At 37.4% G+C, this 15,886-nt stretch overlaps 1 protein-coding gene across 4 annotated transcripts in view; it reads left to right on the top strand.

Moving 5' to 3' along the window:
- The window catches only part of LOC135687219 (myocyte-specific enhancer factor 2C), a 22,157-nt gene extending 6,271 nt beyond the window's left edge, over window positions 1-15,886 (top strand). For all 4 annotated transcript variants that reach the window (XM_065203727.2, XM_065203728.2, XM_065203729.2 and 1 more), the window contains 8 exons: window positions 4,101-4,304; window positions 7,532-7,594; window positions 8,687-8,767; window positions 9,819-9,866; window positions 10,274-10,439; window positions 11,676-11,851; window positions 12,247-12,515; window positions 13,255-15,886. In XM_065203727.2, coding sequence (XP_065059799.1) covers window positions 4,101-4,304; window positions 7,532-7,594; window positions 8,687-8,767; window positions 9,819-9,866; window positions 10,274-10,439; window positions 11,676-11,851; window positions 12,247-12,515; window positions 13,255-13,468 — 1,221 coding nt within the window. In that variant the 3' untranslated portion in view covers window positions 13,469-15,886. The remainder of the gene's footprint in view (window positions 1-4,100; window positions 4,305-7,531; window positions 7,595-8,686; window positions 8,768-9,818; window positions 9,867-10,273; window positions 10,440-11,675; window positions 11,852-12,246; window positions 12,516-13,254) is intronic.

Below are 15,886 nucleotides of genomic sequence, written 5' to 3'. Positions count from 1 at the left end.
TTGGAGACATGCAAAGTAGATTCTTCTGATAAGTCATGGAGTCAAAGAGCATATCCATTAAAATTAAGCATAATTATGTTTGTTCTTTTATCCTACCAAGGGCGGAGGGAGGTGACTCACTCGTTAGAGGAGGTGACTCACAAGACATAAATAAAGGTCATCTTAGATTCTAGAATCTGGATGCTCCTGTAACGGCTTAGTTTAATGTCTATAGAAGCCACAACGCTTTATTTTACTGAATGTCTTCCCAGAGGGGCAAATCACTCTTGAAAATGGTGTACGAGATTAGTAATCACTAGTGATTAATTTGTGATTAAATCAATTTTGTGTGCGATTAATTTGATTTTTATTGATTAAAGTGAATAATATTTGCTCAATTTGTGATTAATTTGTGATTATTTAGAAATTGAATCATAGATTCCAAAATGCTCTCAAATAATTTCATGCGCAATAAACGTCGTTTGAACGCATGACAGCAAACTAATTCATAAGCTAAATAAAACAACAATATTTCATAAATTGAATGCCAACCTATCTTGGCAGTTTAGCAACGATTTTAAAACAGCAACCAACGAGAAATGAGTAAAAAAAGCTGCTATCAGGTGTGGTTTTCGGTCAGATGAACTTCAGTAGCATTTGGGCAACAAAAACAGCAATGGTCGTTTCAGTGACCCCGGCATCATAACGAGGCCTTCGTATTTTGCTTCATTGCAGGGTATTTATAAAAGCTTGTTGTTCTCGAGCGTTTGTTTGCAGATTTTCCAATGTGTTCATGAAATGTTTGAAAAAGTGTGAAAGAGACGTTCTAGATATTTCATTTTTCAATAACATATGCGGATAGACGTGGTCTAAGATCATGATATTTATTTTTAAGTAATTTTTGTGATTAATGTTACGCTGTGATTATTTTGATTTTTTTATCAATGTGATCAATTTGTGATGAAAGTGTGATTATTCTCGAGAGCGTACGTGATTTTAAGCAGCGATTTGCCCCTCGGTCTTCCCTATTTCCAAGGTTTTCATGATGACAATAAGCAGTAACGCCTTGTCGTAATTAACATTTACTGATGGTGTCGATGCCTTTTTGTCGTGCCTTGAACATATTAAATTTTAACACCCCAGTGTTGAGGCTGCTCCTTCCGGAAAGGCAAGAGCGTCTCGAGCTTTTCAACAATGAAATCCAAGTGCTATATTCTGTTGCTATTTTAAGTGCTACGGTTTCTATTCTTAGATTCTTGAGCCACATTTAGACGTCTGAGTACCGGTCAGATCACATAACAGTTTGACCCCTAGCGATTTCACATGGCTTTCATCCACAAACGGATTTAAAACACCATTTGTGCTGGTATTTTCATGTCATTTATTGGATCTCAATATAAGGTTACAAACATAAACTAGATAAGCCTCTTTTATCGCAACCTTTTGCTTAATCAATTGTCCCAATGCTTCGTTATTCATTAAACGGTAACCCAACATTGAAATGATGACCTTTTTGTATGAAGTATTTTGCTTGGGGTATTGGCCAAGGCTTATCCTTTCATCAATATGCTATTATGTGATATAAGAAAGTTAGTTCCTCTGTAGAAATATATTTGTTGTATTACAAAAATTGTTTGATACAAGTAATACAAGAGGATTACTTTATTGTCCGGCTTACAGCTAGATGAATTTTTCAATTTTTGATGGAAAGTACAAGACATTCTAATTTGACTTGGAAAGCAAAAAAAATTCCTTCCAAAATTTAACTTGGTCCTCATTTTGAAAACTAGGGAATGACTACAATGTCATCAAATTGCAATTGCTTATTGTCCTCGAAATGAGGCAGCTCTACCAAGACATATAGCGACGAACAATGTGGTCAGCGATTTCAAAATAATACCATCAAAATGCAATAGTTTATAGCAGCCAGCTGGCTCATACGCAAAATCTTCTCAAAGTTTTTTATTTGTTAGTTTTTAGGATATCTGTAACCGATTTGTTTATTTGGGAACTGAAAATTAGAAGAATTGACTGCCACCAGAAACTTGGCATGTATGGCCCAACATCTACCCTGCTCCCCCTTTCAAAATTGATTTTGTATCTTTACTTAAATTGCTGGGATATCAACATAAAAAAGGGAAATATGGTGCAAAGTCTCAGCACCTTCTGTCCGGTATTGTAGTTTAGTAATACACTTTCGCCCTTTTTGGCTGGCTTCCCACTTGCGCAGAATATTTTCAACTTATTTTTTCTTATGATCAAAGCTGTTCCACCCTTTATACATTGTGGCAACCCTTGATCCATAGCAGTAATCCTTAAAGCCTTGGCCAAATTGGGCAACATTGTCGGGCAACATTCACAAATTCCTAATGTTGCTCAAATGTTGTCCAGTTTGGCCACATTGTCGGGCAACAATTCGCTTTGATTTCCCATCTGAGAATAATCAACATGCGCAATGTTATATTGCAAAACAATATGCTATACTCGATTTAAATAAAATGGCTTGTCAAAATTTAAGTTTTGAAGTCTATTGTACAGAATAGGAAGAAAACCATGGAGAGGACGAATAGTTCAGGAAGAATAAAAATGTCTCGTCTTAAGCAAGTCCAAGTGCAAGTTCTTTGAAAACAACAAATCAGCCAAATGCTACCCGCTACTTCTTCTACGAGTGCTCAACCAAAGAGTGCTAAAAGCAACAATGGTGTTGTGATGTCAAAACCTTTGTAACCAGCTTCCAGTGGCTGCAGCTCCTTATCCAAATTTTTGAAAACCACATATCAACTCAAATTTGGCGCGCTGTTTTGACAAAGTGAGCAAAAAAAGCTCAAGGCAATGTTTCGCTATCACAATGTTTCGACGACAAAAAATTCAACAAAATTTCGAGCAACATTGTCGGGCAACCCAATTTGGCCAAGGCTTTATACATTATAGTAACATTTGATACATGCGTAGTGTTTCATCGCAAAACTTGAGAGTTTCTGTAGCCTGGCCAAATTCAGCTTGTCTGTTTTTAGAATTTCTAAAGCCGTAGTCGGTGTCACAAACGAAAGATAAGGATATGGCAACCGAAGGCTACATTTTGAACGCCTGCCAGGCGTGGATAAAATCAATTTGGCAATTCAGGAAAAGCAAGCTAGATAGTGCTATTTCATTTTGCCCTAAGCATATAGGTGTGTACGTTATTTGTTTCAAATCTTCACTAAATGGCATTTATGTGGGCGTTACAGATCACCTGCGAATCAGTGAACAGATTTCAGACCTCATTACTAGACCATCTGTAGATGCAATGTGGACTGTTGATTTTAAGACTAATTGAAAGATTTCGAAGAATTCAAAAATACTTTAAACGGAGCTCAGTCACACTCTTCACGTTTTCACATACATAAGCATTCATTCGACAATCAAGTTACCTTTAGCTTGATACCCGCATTATTACACCCCATTTAGCAAGCCTGGTGAACCGTCCCCTGTAAGAAATTCCCCGACCAAGGAGTATTCGAAATGTCGGATGACGCAGGCATTTTTCCATTTTCCAGCGACCCTTGCAAGCCGAGATTCTTTTGTCCCAAAGTCAATCTGAAGATCTCTCTTTTGACACGACATTCCATCCTCTGTCAGTGCATTGTAAATTTGCTGACCCTGCAATATTCACCTGCTTTCCCCTTGCTAGTTCTCAGTTGCCTTTGGTCTAAAACTCTTCGAGTTTTCCGTTAACATTCCATACAAATGAAAACAGAAATTTCCACCATTTATTTTAATGAAAATGTGGATGAATTTGTTGAACACATTTTGTGTGACAGATGCTTTAACTAGACAAATGTAGTTGTTTGTGAATTCACTTGCTGCTGACTTGTGGAACTAATTAGGGCGCTGGTGCTTATTAGCTTTTCGACCGTATATTAACTCAAAAGATTCCTTCATATGCGAAATTCCCTTATCTGTAAGAATCCCCTCGTGAGTTTGCTACTAAGGTTATACATTTGAGTTTCCTTATGTTGAAATGATGTTTGTAGCACAGTATTTCAAAATCTTTGCCACTAATTTTGAAGATTGGTGACTCATTTAAAGTGAATTATTCGCATGTTGAAAAATGTTTCATTAATTAGTTTATTTTATTGTAGGTCACCTTTACCAAAAGGAAGTTTGGGCTGATGAAGAAGGCGTATGAGCTCAGCATCCTTTGTGACTGTGAAATAGCATTAATCATTTTTAATTCCGGCAACAAGCTTTTTCAATATGCAAGTTCTGATATGGACAAGATTCTTTTGCGGTATACAGAATACAATGAACCCCACGAAAGCCGTACCAATGCAGACATAATCGAAGTAAGTGTTTCCATGTACCCCTAACCACCGTAATTACTACTAACCACCGTCGAGCTATACGGGTTCGAATAATCAAATTTTTGTTGTGTCATGGCTTTGCTCTCCTCGAGGCTGTCCTCAAATGTTGGAGAGGAGCTACAGATTGTTCTCCTAAATTCCTCTAAAATTGAAATTGCTCTCTTGAAATCAGTTTTCCTTTGTTTCCATTCTTATTTATCTACAAATTGCCCACCTGGAAATTACTAGGAGAACTGTTTACTGCTCCCCTGCCAAAACTCTTATGGCCAGGTCTGGGCCCTCTCCTTAATCTAACCTGTGTTTCATAATAACAATTCTAATGATGATGGACTTGAATTATATGCCTACAATATACTGTTTATTTAAGTTCATGTATTCATATTTTCATATTTTATACACATTTATACAAAATACAAATTCAATAAAGTTTACTGTTTTACAATTTGGCCTTGTTAAAATTATAGTTGCTAATAAAGTAATTACAAATAAATTAGATAAAAATATATACATCTGAATACAATAAGATATCTGTACAAAATTTAAGATCTTCCTACCCCAACTGCTTCAACTTAGAAGAGTATACTGAGGGGGCCTCTTTGATATCGTTGTTAATCTTGTTCCACACTTTTGTACCACGGTAAGAGAATGCCTTTTGGCCACTTACTGTTCACATTAGCGGTACTGCAAGATCACTTTTAGTGTTTCTTAGCTCTCGTGTATGGACATCTGATAGTCTAGCGAATAGCTCTCTAAGGTACTGTGATGCAAGATTTATACATCATTGTAGATGTCTCTTTCACGATCATTTCTTTGATGGACAACCAGCCAAGTTCTTTGCGTAACGGCGCAGAAGTTGCATCATAAGGACTACCCGTAACGATTCGAGCAGCCCTGTTTTGTCGCTTTTGTAGAGACTCTATCCCCTTAATACCACTACAGCCCCAAACGGAACAGCAATAGTTGGATGTGGTTCTACAATACTACGATAAATGTCCTTCAAGGTCTCCATTGATACAAAGTTTTTACACTACTTCAATAGGCCGATCGTGTGAGAAACTTTCTCTTTCATGTTCTCCATTTGCTACCTCCACGTTAGACTATTGTCTATAAGGAGACCAAGGTATTTTACTTTGTTCACTAAGTCAATGTCAGTACCACCTACGCTAAACACTGGCAACAAAGCTGGCTGCCCTGCCATTTTATTTACATTTTGCACTGACCCAACAGCCATAGCCTGTGTTTTAACGATGTCTTCTTAAGCTGGGAAATGTCATGTTTCTATCTGTCTCAGCAGTTTTATCTGATATTTTGGTCATTGTTTGACCATTTTACTGCATTTTTCCTCCAAGGATGTACACCTGAAACTTCAAACTGAATCACAACTGTAAAATGTCTTTACTTTGCAGCCTTACTCATTGCTTTGCACATTCTATGCATGGGTTTTCCCAAATAATTTAGATTTGTCTGTTCGTTTATGGCACCGAGTATAATTTTGGATTCAAGGCTGCTCCTGCTGTCGTCTTTCTTTAACAGACTGTTTTTTTCAAAATTTAACCTGTAAAAGGCGAATAGCATCTGCTAAAACTAGTTCATTGTCTGCTTATTCGCTCTGGCAACTTATTCTATTATTCAAAGTCGTCAAATCTGGTAAATGTTCTAGCTAATGGTGTATAAAATTGAGAAAGATCGTAATGATATCTAATGAGGCCGAAACCATTTGAAGCTCCCTTTTTACGAATTTGTCAGCTTGCTTGACTGCAAAAAGTTGCCATGCTGCCTTACTGTTCATTTATTTACTTTAATATGTTGCAGTCTCCACCAAATCGCTTCACATTTTGAAACGCCGTTCGAAACTCGAGTTTCACTTGTTAGTCGAACATATCTTGCGATACAAACCCAAGCAATTCTTCCATAATGACTCTTTAATCTGCGTCTAATCTTTCATATCTGTTGCTCTTTCGAGCGAGATTTTCTTCCAGACATTTTAAAGACACCGTATTACCGTTCTTTGTGTGTCACTTTTCATGTAGAAGGCGGAGAATTTGCGAAAGCTGAAAGAGCTCCATGCTTTGAATCTAAAATGTGATTTTGATAGCATTTGCTCTCTGTTTAAAGTAAATGAGCACTACAGGGGTTTTTCTCATTCAACACTGTGGGTTTTAGCTTGATTTAACGGAAAAAGATACAGAAACGAAAATTGATTTATCGCTCGTTCAACTGCTACTGTCAAAACTGTAAGCGTTTGTTTTGTTCTCTGCCCTGAGAAGTCGAGGTGTTAGGGTTGATATGTTGAACCCATGAAAGGTTGTTATCAATAATGCAACGGGATTGATCTACCTGCCTTTTCATATTTTCCAATATTGTTACAACCAAGATATTATTCAAAACATCATCGTATTATTCATATACACATCATGGCTATGGGCAGATTTTAATTAATTGTTATTATAACAATATGCGTTAGCCTGCGACATTTTGAAGGAGATAGAAACTTACTTAAGTGTGTCTTCGGGGGTTTAGTTCAAGTTCGTTTTTGGCGTGTATTTTTCATACTACCACCTGTCCATTAATTGCCAGGAAATTCATTAGTTTTTGGTTTGCTCGGCTGTTCTCTCTTGTTCCGCCTGCGGTCACATAAAGGAGTCCGCTTGGGTACAACTCGCGTCAGGTGCACATGGTTCGTCAAAGCGGCCAAACCGCCAAATGGTTGGAAAGCAGCGGGCACAATTTTTTAAAGTTTTGGTGATGTTTAAATGTTGATAATGTTAGATAGAACTTAGGCCCAATTAAGTTAAACTGTTCAATTAAGCTCCGTTTATAGTCATACCCGGCTTTTAGGCCCAATTAAGTAAAACTGTTCAATTAAGCTCCGTTCATAGTCATACCCGGCTTTCGGTCACAACTTCCAAGCAACATTTGGTGTGTGATTGTATCGGGATTCTACTGAAAAGGGTATAAAAGACCCACTTAGGCCCTAGAAAACTGAAGCAGATGTGGCAAGGAAGCGCTGTCCTATATTTGGAGAAAAATGAGCTCTTGAGTAACCCCTATGTTAGTCTTTGCTTTGATCTTGCTTGACCATTGACCTTGGTTTTCACAAATTGAATAACATTCGTTCGCTGGTCATGTTGTTAACAAAAACATTCTAATGTTAAATATTCTCCACAAGATTAGATGCGGGCTTTAAATTAATTTTGTTTTGTTCACAGGCAATCTCTCGTAAAGAAAACAAACAATGCAACTCACCCGAAGAAGCAGAGGGCGCTGCAAGTGTGAGTATCCTCACTCAGTCCATATTTGTCACAATAACTATTCATCTTTCTAGCGGGTGCACAAAAGCACTATTATTTTTCATGTTATCTCACCGCCAACACTTAGAAAGTACCTTTTTTATAGCTTGAGGTAGCGAGTGGTTATCAGCCGATTTTATCACTGACCCAGTTGAGCTGAATTACCGTTAGTAGACTGTCGTTAGGTTGCTGGCTTTTTTAAAAAATGTCCCAGAGTTCCCTTTATTAAAAACTCTGCTTTCATTTTTCTAGGCAACTCATACATATGATACATCACTCTTACATTTTCCAAATGGATATTTTTTTGTTTTCAATCCCCGAGGTGTTTTTTAGTTCTTGTTGAAATTAGAACTACACATTATTGTAACATCGAATTGATGTTTATTATCAGACTACAAAAGGCTGTCTTAGCATTAGCGCTTTTGTATTAGCGCTTTTGTTTCCCAAACATTTCTTTTGCTTTTTGAGTTTATTTTTCTTCAAATATCTAATCATTTTTTATCATTTAACCCAAGTGGCAAAATAACAAGCATTCTCTCCTAAGAAATTGAATGCGAAATCTATTTTTTTCAAACGGTGTCTTTTCTGTAATTCTGAGTATATATAAATTAATGTATTTTATAAAATAGTGTGTTGCCTTTCACTTGTTAAAACCGATCTCCTAGAAACACTGGGTCACAAATTTTACATTTTTTTGTTACTACATGACAAAGTAAAACGGATTTTCAGATTGCAAGTTTAACTTATTAAAAAAATCGGAACTAAGACAATTGCTTTAAGGCAATTACCTTTAGATATAAAAGCGAAAACTTTGTAAAACTATGGATACATTTTTTACTTCGTTAAGAAAATTGTCTGATTCAAATTGTCTACCTATCTGATCTTATATATAAGACCTTACGTTCCTGTAATTAAAAATAGAAGACCACGAAAAACATTATCGTTGGAAGGAAACGTAAGTTCCACTAGCCAATTCTAAACAATTTTGTTGGCTGCGTATAATTCTTCGGGCACTGTAGCCTCTTCTTCATCAACACCATTGAGAGGTTTTCAAGAACGTTTCTCCTTTTGCAGTTCGTTCTCACGCCTAGAACTGAATTGAAATTCAACAAGATCAACGAAGAGTTTGACCAGATGATGAAGAACAATCAATTGGTAAAAATCTTTTTGTCTCCTCTGCTTTGCTCTCTCTTTTTTGTTTGTTATTCGCCCTCCATTCAGGGTTTATCTTGGTTCTGGGCTTTGCATAAGTCGCGCTTTTAAAGAGAATCCACATATGCATTCATTTGAATACGGTTGCGTTTTCCAAGGATTAACGTAACTGGATTAAGAACCTCTCTTGTCTGTGACGATGTATCCTACACGTCAATACGCTCCTGCAAAGGAGCATCTAGGCCTTTATCGATATATGAAAACATTTATTTTCCTTGTTATGTTAATTGTGATAACCCGTAGTTGTGATAGTGTATTCTTAAGGACTCCTCTGCTTTTCGAGTTTTTGAATTTTTGTCATATCTTATCATTTCTATAATATAAGCTTAACATTTTTAGCTATTAGTGTAACAAAGTTTTTTGAATCAGTGTCACATCTTTTCAAACGTCTGTAGAATTAGGTTCTTTTATTCTTGATTTTTTCGTTTCAGTTCTCTTTTTAGAATTATCTCAGCTGGGGTTATCTAAAGTTAAAGTTTGAATAAATGAATTTATACTATACTTAAGCATTAAAAACGTAAATTTAAAAATAAACAGAAAAGACAGTCACGATACTGATCGAAAGGGCGTATTTCATTTCCGAATCTAACCCCGTGCAAAAGCCTTTAATTTTTTAGAAGTTTTAAAGGTTCCATATTCCAGAAAATTAAGCCTGGTTCTTAATATGCACCATAAATGAACAAGATAGAGAAACATAAGACTGAGATCCTAGAATGTCAGGCACAATCACTTGAACTCTCCTCCATTGAAATTGAAATGATGTCCACTGTCAGCGATCAAGTACTGCTATTTTATATGCTACTTGTGTTGAAGGCTTTCACCTGTCTTCTTTAGCCGAATCTATCACATGCATTTGTTCTATCACAGGTCTGCATAATATTGATTTGATACACGCTTTATGTTTTTGCAAATAAGGCTTTTTGTGTTCATTATTCACGTGTTGTTTTGCTTCGGTGTGTGACGTCACAATCATACATTTTTAATTAATTTGCAGAGGGATAATCATTCGCAGTGGGCGCACAATGCGCCAAACTCCTACAAGGTGATTGAGAATTTCTTTGAACTATTGTCTTTTTCAAATAATAATGCCGTTTGGTCATTATGTAAGTTACACACTGCGCAAGATGCAACAAAATGCTTTCAATTATCCGGAAGCTTTCTGTACTTCAAGTACTTATTACGTTGCGAGAAAAACGCCAAAACAACAGCACAAAGTCTTATACGCTGTATTACCTTAGCAAAGTTACTTAAAAATCGAAGCGAATGTGCTAGTGGTTTGCGACAAAAGCATTTATTCACTGCTAGGTATTTAGGCCTTCTAAACATTGTAGTCTTTGTTGCTTGCAAACCATGCTACCATCTTCATCTGACTAAAAAGAAGTCTATCTAACCAATTATGTGTGAACCATTCCCACTTTTGCTTTGTAACCGCTTCATTTGGCTTCACAGGTCAGTACGCACCCATACCACCACCAGACGATGCCTGTCAGTGTGCCAGTGAGTGAGACATCACCCAATGAAGTACCATCACCGCCTCTGCGAAGGCCACAGCATCCAACCATGTCGACCCAAGCAAAGGACAGGCGACATTCATCAAGCCCGATGCAGCTCATAGGTACTTGCTTTTCGTCTGACTCTTGTTTTGGTTTTTACCAAAGCCCAATAAAGATGTACGTTGCATTATGTTTGTTCGGGATTTTGTTCTATAGACAATATTTCACTTCCCCTTTACAATTTCCCTGTTCTCCACTCCTTTTTGTTCTTATATGAACGTGTTTTCCTATTATTTGAAAAATTATTTTGTTTTCAATGACTACTTCCTTTCTGCTTAGCATAAGTTATAACCAAATCCCTTTTGCAAAATGAATTCATGGTTCATAGCAATATTGTAACGAAACACGAAAAGTGTATGGTTATGAAAATGGAGTGAGTACCAAAAGCGATACTGTTTGATGATAAATTTCATTCAAAAGTTTGTCCGCTAAGCCTAGTATAGCTCTTAACCTAACCTGCGACGGTAACTAGCTAGTTTAATCCAATGAAGCATTTACTGCCTTTAAATACTGTTCATAGCACGAGTCTTTTTTGTCGTTGGCCCATAACAATAAGATTTAATCAGATGTATAAACGTATCCAGTTGAGTTGGGAGGCGTTCAGCATAATCCTTCTTTTTAGTATGATGTGTTTTTGTAGTATGTGCTTAATGTCGGTCATAGATTTTCAATGATCATGCAAAGATTTCCTGAAAAACAGCCGCAATCTCGTACAGCTAACAGTTATTTCCCGGATTAGTAACAAGTAAATTGACTGGCCTAGAAAAGCTAGACTAGAGTTACAGGAATTGAGTGAGAATTACCAGATATATTCCCGCAGCTCGATGGCATTCATGGAATATTCTTCAAGGATTTTCACTTAGTCATGTCATCTTTGCCTTATTGGGGAGTCAAACCCACGCTGAATCCAAGCTTAGCCTTGGGCATGAATTTTCAACGCAATTAGCTGCTTCTCGTTGTCAATTTTCTAAGCTTATCCTTGAAAGACCTGCCCATAAGACAGAAATGTCTTATAATTGACGAAATCAAGGTGGAGCTACCGTAAACTTGAACAGTAAGCAGTAGTTTGTTTTCGCAAGTTGAGTGTGTCCTGAGTCTTCAACTGTCACAAGCTACGCTTTCATTTCGCCGGACCTTGCTTTTCACCGGACCTCGCCGTCCTAACGTGCATTGTAGTGGATGTTTTGGCTTGTTCTTCTCTTTCTTTTACGTTTCTTTGCATGTTATTTTTTAGTGTACCTTCATAAACCAATGCCCCCCCCCTTTAGTAGCTAACCTGACGAATCAATTCTTTTCAGGCTCACAGCCCCGTGGTATGACCTCGCCATCTCCTAGACACCAACAGGACTCAAGAAGCCCTAGAGATTTTGCAGGTGGGGGGATGCCACCAAGCACATCGCCAGCTGTCATATCTAATCAAGGAAAAACACACCCTGGTCTGAAGGTTGTCATTCCTAGCTCTTCATCGAGACAGGTGAATTTTCAGTTTTTGTTGCACCTGATGATGGATACTAGAAAATTGCCCTTTGTTGTGATGTTAGTTGAAGAAAGACCTTGATTAAGGAATAATGTTATAACCGTATGTTTTTTACTTATGCTTAGGACAAGGACCCAGATTACTTGATGGATTCATAATCACGTGTCATTTTTAAGTATCACATGGAGGAGGATGAGGAATTTCGCGAAAGCACGAGCTTAACTTATAGTCAATTTTAGAAATATTTAGTCTTAGAGAGCAAGAGAAAGTGTTTATAGGCATTCTTGAAATGAAAACGAATTCAAGAAACTGAAGACTTTTTCAGTTCATACAGTTTTGTTGTTTCTTTAGTGGCTTTATTTGTCTATTCATTGATTGGTTTCTAATTTTAGCCGCATTCAAACATGCAAGATGGTCATGCCCCAAATATGTCAACCCCACTAGTCCACATGAATATCCCGACAAATGACACCCTTGCGACGCCGGTCATATCCCTTGCTACGCCAAGCATGCCTCCTTCGATGCCTTCATCTTTCCCCTCTGGACTGCCAAGTGGCTACCCAGGCGATTATACCTTAGAGTCAGCAGATGCCATGAAGCTGATGCAGTTATCGTCGTTAAACCAGGCTTACTCGTCGCAGCAGCAACATGCCCTCCAAAGGTCAGTTGAATTTCCTTTCACTAAATGCTAAGCGTCGTATGGAGGTGCTGTGGTACTTCCTATTTTAGAACAGGCTCTCTCTTCAGTCAATGAGAAGGCCAGTTGTCATCATTTGAACATAGCATGGCCTCATTTTTTATTGCAATGTGACGACATTTCCAAAGCAAGTGCGTATAAATTTCTGTAGTAACTTTCACCCCGGTCGTATTTCTGAAATACAATTTCGTACTGCGTTGCACGAAACACTTGCTTGCTTAGGCTAAAAAAATTGGGGCTGCTCGATGCTGATTTTAACATTTGACTCTTTCTTTGGGCTCAAGCCAAGATAAGCGACGATCTAGATAAGACATTACACATTGATAAATACCTTCGGGCAATGTAATCCACTTTTAGTAGAAATTTTACATGTGATTTAAGTAATACCCCGATTTATGTGGTACACAGACAGGAAAAAATTTCCAGGTATTTCATTTTTCGATCACTGCCATACCCATCCTTAGCGTTTATCATCTTAAGATGCTTGCTGTTTGATAAGTGAAAGTCGAAGGGGGGTATGGAACGGACATGTTATTTAGAGGCACATGGACTGTGGAAGCAGGTGCTTGGTGACGTTTTTAGACCAAAAATAACCTCAAAGATACTTAAACCATATATTGAATTTTTTTTTGGCAAAAATCATCAAAAATTAATATTTCCAATTGCACAGCAGCATCTTGATTATTAAATTTCCTTTTTGCAGAGGTGGCATGGGGATGCCTCCGGGGAAGTCAGTAAATGTGAAAGTGGAACCTTCGGACTTTCATCGAGAAATGACGTCACCAGTGCGTGCCCACTCTGTTTCGCCGAGGCCTCATCTTTACATGAGACAGAAGGATGACCATATACTAGAAAAGACTATGCAAGGACCGAATCTAAAGCGACCGAGGATGGAAGGTAACCAGGAAATTTGGTAGCATATGCTGTTTAGGGGGTTTCATATCTAGTGCTAGTGGGTCTTGTGGATTTATACAGATTCTTGGTTAATGAATCAGTTGAGTAGAAACAGAGTTTGTTTAAAGATTTTTGGGATTATCTCGCTGTCAGTACTATCCTAAATCCTGATCCATTTTATATAGGAGTAAACAGTGGAGTGCTCATTGGAAGCAAATGCCAATTTTTGTTTACACTGCATCGTTATGCCTTTGGCAAATCCACCCCAGAAGCTCCTTGAACCTGCACCAATTTTGGTTGTTTTCTTTTGGATAAAATTGCAGCTTAAGCATATTCCAGCTTCTGAAAGATATCTATTATGAATTTTGCTAAAAAATTGTTTTCACCTAAAAAGTGAAAACTTTTCACTGATGAAATTTTCTATGAAAAATGGGCATCTGTGCTATTTACCTTTTTAAGTCGAGTCAGTGGTCCTATTTCAACAAGCCATGCACTTATGAACAACGATGAAAAAAATGATGTCAAGCGAAACATTGCATCATTAAAGAACCTGCATAAATGTTAATTGGATTTTCTGAGCTCGTGATTGCATTGACAAAGCTCGCAAATGAATAATTCTAAGGTTAATTATTGTTAGCTTGATCCCAAGCATCAGTTTTGCTGTGATCAGCAATATCTTGCCATTCTTATAAATAATTGAATGGGATTGCCGCGAAGGTCTTAATGTATCGATGCAGATTTGATGCTTTCAACCTTCACTTGTTATTTCTCGTATTGCTAACCTCGGGGATTAGAGGTGTTCGATTAGTGGTAGAAACGTTAGCGAAATAACTCTTCAAAAATTGGTTTCATTAATGCTGTGTAAATTAAAAATTTATTGTACCATAAAGACTTTTGATCGTGATTCTGGTAGCATTGTAATATATATAAATATTATATATATATATATATAAATATATAACGTAGATTTTATTAGAATTCCTACATGTTGGCTCTGCTAGAAATGAGGATCTTTGATAAAGCGGGTTTTCAGGCTAAGGGATTTAGGCAGCTGTACGCATCGTTGACAACCTTTGAACTGGCTTTCGCGCCGTTTCTTCTAAATATTAGGGGATGGAGTCTATTTTGGCGGAGTAAGCAGATGATAAATAGCCTTTTCACAACTGTGTGCATTTGCGTAATCTTTCTCCCCTTGTGATATCGTTTTTATGTTTGGCTGGTTTGCAATTCTATGATTCAAACATGCTGCAAGCCACAGCGTAAACAAGTCCCAAGTTTCCTGTTTTTTTTGTACAATTTAAAACAGAACTGCAGCTGGCTGCTCCACCGTGCCCTAGAAAGCCCGCTGCTCTTTTGCCAATACCTTGGCTTTCAAACAGTTTTCACGTTTACGGGTTTTGTAATAAAATAATTTATAGATTACTTTCTTCTATTGTCTAAACCTGTTGGCTTATATATTTTCACCGACAATCATTCTTGTTGCTGTTGTTGTTGTTGTTAAATTGTGGAGTTTGTGCTGGGCACGCTGATTGACACTTGAAATTGAATAACTGAAGCATACGTTGAGAATATTAGTCCGATTAATGTAAAGTATATACGTGTTTTGTACCATCAAATGTACGTTGTAGTTTAAACGCGTTCATCGGTGTGAACTTTTACGTTGTCAAGTTACATAAGTAAGGCTTATCAGAATTCGTGTAATGTTTTTGATATGTAGGTGGAGATTTAAGTCAGTCAAATTACATAGGCACAGTCACTATACTTGTAGCCAACAAGCAGTTTGGCTACAACTGGCCCCGCCCAACCAGCCGGCAATCTTCGAAAAACAGGATCGCACAGCAGCTGCATTTTTGCCTCGTTTTCTTTCTATCGTTAATTAATGTTTATCAAGCTTACGAGCCTCAGATAGAACTAGATATTTAACGATTTTCTGCTCCGTCTTTACGATAAGCATAAAATTTCGAATAGACGTATGGCAGTGGATTACCTTTGTCTCCATAAATCCTCTTTCCAATGCAGCATTGATGTTTGCTATGGCTAGCATAAATACCTTAGACCATATTTAACGCCAACCAAGTGAATATTAATTGAGGCCAGGGTATGGTGGTTTCTTTTATCAACCTCATCCAGTTAGGACACTGAGCTAAAGCAACTGAGGCACCTTAAATAAGCATCACGCCCAATCAGGCCCGCTAAGTTAAGGGTGTACACGCTGTCATGTCAAGATTGTGAATACCTTCCTCATTCGCATTTGCTTCTGTTTAGCCAAATTTTTTAGTGATTTTATACCTCTATTAGCATTCGATTTATAGCTGTTTGTTTTGTTTTAGAATTAGAAAATATACCTTTGGTTTTATGGAGTTTGCTCATTGCCATCATGGTGTAGCTTCATTGAAATATTCATTGGAGAATTTTATTATTCAACGCATAGTACATAACGA

Source organism: Rhopilema esculentum, chromosome 20 (genome assembly GCF_057945365.1).
Source record: "Rhopilema esculentum isolate cy_ngs chromosome 20, ASM5794536v1, whole genome shotgun sequence".
Classification (NCBI taxonomy): Eukaryota; Metazoa; Cnidaria; class Scyphozoa; order Rhizostomeae; family Rhizostomatidae; genus Rhopilema; species Rhopilema esculentum.
Note: the sequence above shows the minus strand (reverse complement) of the source record. Positions and strands in the feature narration are given on the sequence as shown.